This window comes from Alligator sinensis, unplaced genomic scaffold, assembly GCF_000455745.1.
Source record: "Alligator sinensis unplaced genomic scaffold, ASM45574v1 scaffold5_1, whole genome shotgun sequence".
NCBI lineage: Eukaryota > Metazoa > Chordata > Crocodylia > Alligatoridae > Alligator > Alligator sinensis.
In genome coordinates, this window is record NW_005842213.1 from 38,053 (window position 1) to 43,730 (window position 5,678).

The 5,678-nt window shown below is 49.1% G+C and overlaps 1 protein-coding gene across 1 annotated transcript in view; it reads right to left on the bottom strand.

The window, feature by feature from the left end:
- The window catches only part of MUC6 (mucin 6, oligomeric mucus/gel-forming), a gene marked incomplete at its 3' end in the record, with an annotated part of 92,634 nt that overhangs the window by 35,349 nt on the left and 51,607 nt on the right, over window positions 1–5,678 (bottom strand). Inside the window, exon 7 of the mRNA XM_014521416.1 lies at window positions 938–1,025. Within this exon, the coding sequence (XP_014376902.1) occupies window positions 938–1,025 (88 nt within the window). The remainder of the gene's footprint in view (window positions 1–937; window positions 1,026–5,678) is intronic.

Consider the following 5,678-nt stretch of genomic DNA (forward strand, 5'->3'; position numbering starts at 1 on the left):
CCCCCCCCAGCCCTTTGCAGGCTGGAACTCTGCCAGCCTGCAAGGGGAAACTCACCATTTCCTGTGGTTTTCTCCTTCAAATGAGAAAATCCGGGTTTTACCACTTTTTTCCATGGTGAACGGAAAACCCGGATCCCTTCTGATGATTCACAAGCATCCTCATGTTTTCTCTTATGCTTGTGGGTTAAAATGCTTCAAAATATGAAAAGCCATAAAATCCTTCTTCAGGTCCCATCTTAAACCTCACAGTACCTCCATTCAGAGCCAACCTGAGCAGGGTGCGGGGCCCAGGGCAAATCAGCCCATGCGAGGCCCCATCCCTACTCTGATCCCATGTGCCCCAGACCCAAAGAAGCTGCCGCCACCATTGGCAGCAGTGGCATCAGTGGCGGGGGGGAGGAAGGGGTAGTGAGTGGCTGGATGCGAAGCCAGCAGCGGTGCTGAGTTGCCGCAGCCTCTCTGCCCAGCTCTGCGGGGCCTCCCAAAGCGCGGGGCCCAGGGCAGTCACCCCGATTCACCCTCCCCTCCTCACCCCCAGACAGCCCCTTTGATAATGATTGGGCAGGCAGTAAGCTATACTTTTCTGTGAAAAAATGTGTGTCTCACTTCATTTTCCTTCCTTCCCATTTTGGCTGTTTCATCCATTCATTGTGTGTTGTCGTCAGGCCTAAGTTTCCTGAGTCTGGGAGTGGAGTCTACTACTGTGCCGGCACAAAGAGGTTTTGATTGCTGTTCTGAGGACCCCTAGATGCTTTGTATAGTAAGTAATACATAATAAGTAATATCTGGCAGTGACCTGGAGAGTCACGAACGCAGCTAACCAATCTGGGGATGAATTTTATTGGCATCCTACTGATTTCAGAGATCAAGGCATCAAAGTTCCTTGTTAACTTAGTTTATTTGTTCTCTCTTTATTTACCCTGGCCTTATGTCTTACCTTCACTCATAAACTCATTCAGTTCTTGCCCATCAAAATTCCCACACATTCCACAAGTCTTCCCCATATATTTTCTCTCAACCAAGACCTAAAATAAAAAAGGGAAAAAAAAATCCAAGGAAACTTCATCATTAGGAAATTAGGGCATCAGTTCTTCTCAGCTAACCTCAGCTGGGATGCCACAATGAAGTCAGTGCTTTTAGTTAATTAGGGGAGAAGAGGATGGCAATGAAACACACAAGTCTGGCATTCCAGTGTATTCCACTGTATGTGCCATGAACCATGAAGTATTGTAGAAAAAGAACATGGGTGCATCCCCACGAGCACGCATGTGCATTTCCCTGGGGACAAATAGCCATGGCACATAGTTGTGCCACTGCTACTTGTCCCCAGGGAGCACCCCTTCATGCTTTCTCTGGAGTGTGGCAAATTGCCACGAGTGGGTTAGGGGAGGCTGGGGACAGCACCTAGGCTGGCCCCAGCAGCCTTACCTGGGGTCCTGGGGGCCTCCAGAGGTTGCAGCAGTGGCAATCCAGGTGCGCAGAGCATGGCTGGCAGCCAGAGTACGGCTTTGGCTGGCCAGGCTCCAATTTCGGGCAGTGCATGCTGCAGCCACATGCACTGTTCTTGCTTTTTTCTGGTGCGAGTTTTTTAGATATCAGGATTTCCTGGTATCTAATTTTGGTTCCATGCTGCAAATATACAGTGTGGAGAACCTTTTCACATGCACCACATGCATTTTGTGGTGCTTCAAAAGCCTCTGAGGTGCTGCAAAGTGCATGTTCCTACTCACATAGACATGCCACATTTGTGCACAATTTCTTAGTTTGATAAGTAATGATACATGTTGGGTGTGTCTACATGTCGCCCTACCATACGGTGCACTATGGTGATGTAGTGGTCACATGGGTCTACACATGATTGGCAGCTGTGTCACTGTAGTGGTGTGCTCCCTTGGTGTAGTGCGCTGCTACAGCAACATAACAGCAACATCTAACTGCGCAGCGTGCATGGTGCAGTACAGGCTGAAAGGAAGTACTAGAGCACAGAGCCATAGCAATGTTACCGTATGGCAACATGTAGATGTGCCCACTATTGATATTTCTGAGAGTTTATGGTATACCTTTGAATGAGGTGGTGAATTTAGGGTTAGGATTTGTGGCAGGGCACTGTGTGTGCCTGCCACTTTAAGGGCCTGGAGCTGGCAGCCACCAGGTGCCTGATGTGGGCAGCCATTTTGAATCAGGGGCTGTCTATATAAACAGGGTAGTTTGGCTGCTGGAGGCCAGGCAACAACACCGCCTGGCTGGAGGGCTGCAGATCTACATCTGGAGGTAAGGGAGGAGCTGTAGGAGATGGTCAGGAGGCTCCTGGTCCTGGGCATGACCTAAAACTGCACACAGCCGGGAATGGGTGGCCTGGTGGGGCTCTCAGTGGTGCGGGAGCCCCCAGGAAATGCCAGGCCAGTTACCACCCTGGTGAAAGGCGGGTCGGGGCACCTTAACCCCTAGCCCCCACCACCAGGTGGGTAACCCTGTTTGTGTGTAGGGCCCAGAGGGCAGACCCCTGAAGAGAGTGAGGGGCTAGACACTTGGACCTGATCAAGAGAGTACCCTCGACTGGCTCATGCTGGGGCCAGGACCAGGATGGTCTAAAGGGCCAGGGGCCCACCACAGGGGATGCCCAAGAGCTGGGGGCCTGGGGTCCTGACTGGCCTGGAGGTGAGCCAGGGCTTGTAGCCAAAGGTCCCCAGGGGGACCACACCCGAGAGGGGGAAATAGTTTCAGGGAGCTAGGTAGCTTGAATGAAGGTGGGGTAGGCTGCCTGAATAGAGGGATCTTGGAGGGTTCCTGATAAAAGGATTCTGGGGCCTAGTATGGGGCCAGTGATGATAAGAACACCTAGATGCCATCTGCGAGGCTTGGGCTGTGGTGTAGGAGAGGAAAGAAGCCGCAGAGAGCGCCCCCTGGCATTGGGGCAGCAAAATGGGCAGCCTCCCGCTTAATTGACATCTATTAATTAATCAATTAACATCAAGGTGTGGCGGGTGAGAAGGCAGGCGGTTGGCCCAAGAACAGGTGAGCGGGCCACGGAGATCGGTCCCAAACAGGCCCCCTGTTACAGGGTTATTTTCCTTTGGCCATTTAATTGACAGTTTTTTAGTTGGGTAAATGGCATTTTTGGCACTTAGTGCAGGTAGGGATTTCCTGGAAAGAAATCCCTGCATGCATAGATGGCTGTGTGCGCACCGTAGTGTTAGTTCTGGAAATGATAGGGTAGGAAAGGAAAGTGATTCCGTATTTTAGCTTCAGTAGCTGAGAAGTCAGGGTACTCACCTGGAGACCCAGGGTCTAGGGGCACCTTGCCTATAGGAAACCTGAACCAGCATCATTTTGATTTTGCAACATAGTACTCTAACTACTAGGTCACAGACCAAATGTTAATCAGGACCCTCTCCAATGTTCCTTTTGAAGTTGAGTTACTGTCCCTTGTATTTTTTTAGTCACTGGGGGAAAAAAAATGGAAGGCAGGGCAGGAGTTTTTTCCTCTCTGGGAACAAAGCTCCAGGCTCAACTCCAAGCCCTCTTTCTAGGCAGCAGCCATTTCACTGAGTCACACACCCTCTGGCTTGCTCTTTTCCTTCTAACACAACATATCTCCCACTTGTGGTTTCCCAAGGGGTCATCTTCAAATGGAGCACCAGGGAAGAGCCTGAATCATATGTGATCTCTGCTGTAGTTAAAGCTGCTCCTGGCAAGTCAGAGAAATGCAGATGCAAACATCCTCTGGGCAGGCAGGGGAGGGCAGGAGGCTAAAACCTGGAAATGAGTTGTTAGGATATTCACCTGGAATACTGCGGAGGCTAACATATGAGGGGTTTCCTCCTCTGTCTAGCACCTGGATTTTGGGCTGCTTATATTTTTGGTATGTGCATACATATTTATGCATACATACCGCTGGGAAATTAAAGTGCTATCCACAAGTAAATGCCACAACTACCACTTTGAATCAGGCACCTGAAAGAGTTGCCATTTAGATGAAAAAGAGGAAGGATCTCTAAAGAGATGGTTCAGACCGTTTGCTACAGAAAAGCAAAGTGTATGAGGGCTGGGTACTACTGTCCACTTCACAGCCATAACAGTGCATCATACTCCCAATTTTCACACACTTTGTGTTATTGTGCTTTTGCATTTGTCCTTCACAAAAATGTGATAGAGAGGGAAAAGTAGAAATACACGACCTGCCAGGAAAGATTTTTTTTACCAGAGACTAAACACTATTATAGAAAAGTCACTAGGCAGGTAGCGGTCATGTACTGTGCACATGAGAAACCTTTTATCTTTAAAAATCAACCATGGAGGAGCAGGGTGCCTGCAGAGTATGAAAGATCCTAGTGTCAGTATAGTGAGGTGGCATTTTATATTTCAGACTTAACATTTTTATGGGGCATAATTAAGGCATAAAAATGTATTGCTACAGTACTTATCTCAGTTTATCTAAAGGAGAGGGAGGAGAAAATGTGGTAGAGGAAAATCTATGTGTGTGAATGGTTCCAGGGCGGCTTGTGGGGAAGACCAAACACCCACAAAAATTTGAAACAGCAGGTGGCTCCAATTAACCACTGATGGTGGAAGTGGGAGTGGTCTAGGGCCTATACAAGTCAGTCTCAACTTCCTTTTCAAGGAGGTGGGGACTAGAGGAGAAATATTGCTAAAGGAAGGTTGTAGCTAGAAGTGTTGAAGACTCCAGAAGGTTAGGACATCTAAAATTGTCACCAGAGTAGTATCTGAGGAGAAACAACATGTCATGTTTTCTTGAACAGGGACCGGGATATCTCACCTACCAGAGGTAGGGACAATCTTGGGGATAGCTCTATCAGGCCTTCAGTCAGTACAGATGTAGTTAGGGATCTTCTGGAAGGGCTAGATATTTTTAAATCTGCAGGTCCAGAGGCCCTCCACCCAAGGGCGTTGAGGGAGCTGGCAGGGGTCATTGCGGAGCCCTTGGCCCAGCTGTATGAGCATTTGTGGTCATCTGGCCAGGTGCCAGGGGATTGGAAACTGGCTAATGTGGTCCCAATCTTCGAGAAGGGGAGGAAGAAGGACTCAAGTAACTATAGGCCTGTACACCTCACCTCGGTGCTTGGGAAAATCTTGGAGAGAATCATCAAGGGGCACATCTGTGGGGGGCCTGCAGGGGAGATCATGCTCAGGGACAATCAGCATGGGTTCATCAAAGGCAGGTCCTGCCAGACCAACCTGATTGCCTTTTATGACCAAGTAACTAAATCCTTGGATGATGGTGTCACTGTGGACATAGTCTTTCTAGACTTTAAGAAGGCCTTTGACACTGTCTCTCACCCCATCCTCATCAATAAATTAAGTGACTGTGGCATTGATGCATGCACAGTTGGATGGGTAAAAAATTGGCTGATGGGGCGCACCCAGAGAGTAGTGCTGGATGGGTTGTACTCAACCTGGTGAGATGTGAGCAGTGGGGTACCCTAGGGCTCGGTCTTCGGGCCCTCACTGTTTAACATCTTCATCAGCGACTTGGACGAGGGGGTGGAAAGCACGCTGTCCAACTTTGTTGGTGACACTAAGATGTGGGGCGAGGTGGACACACTTGAAGGGAGAGAGAAGCTTCAAATAGATTTAGACAGACTACAAAAGTTGGCAGATGAGAATAGGATGGGGTTCAACGTAGACAAATGCAGGGTGCTGCACCTTGGGAGGAGGAA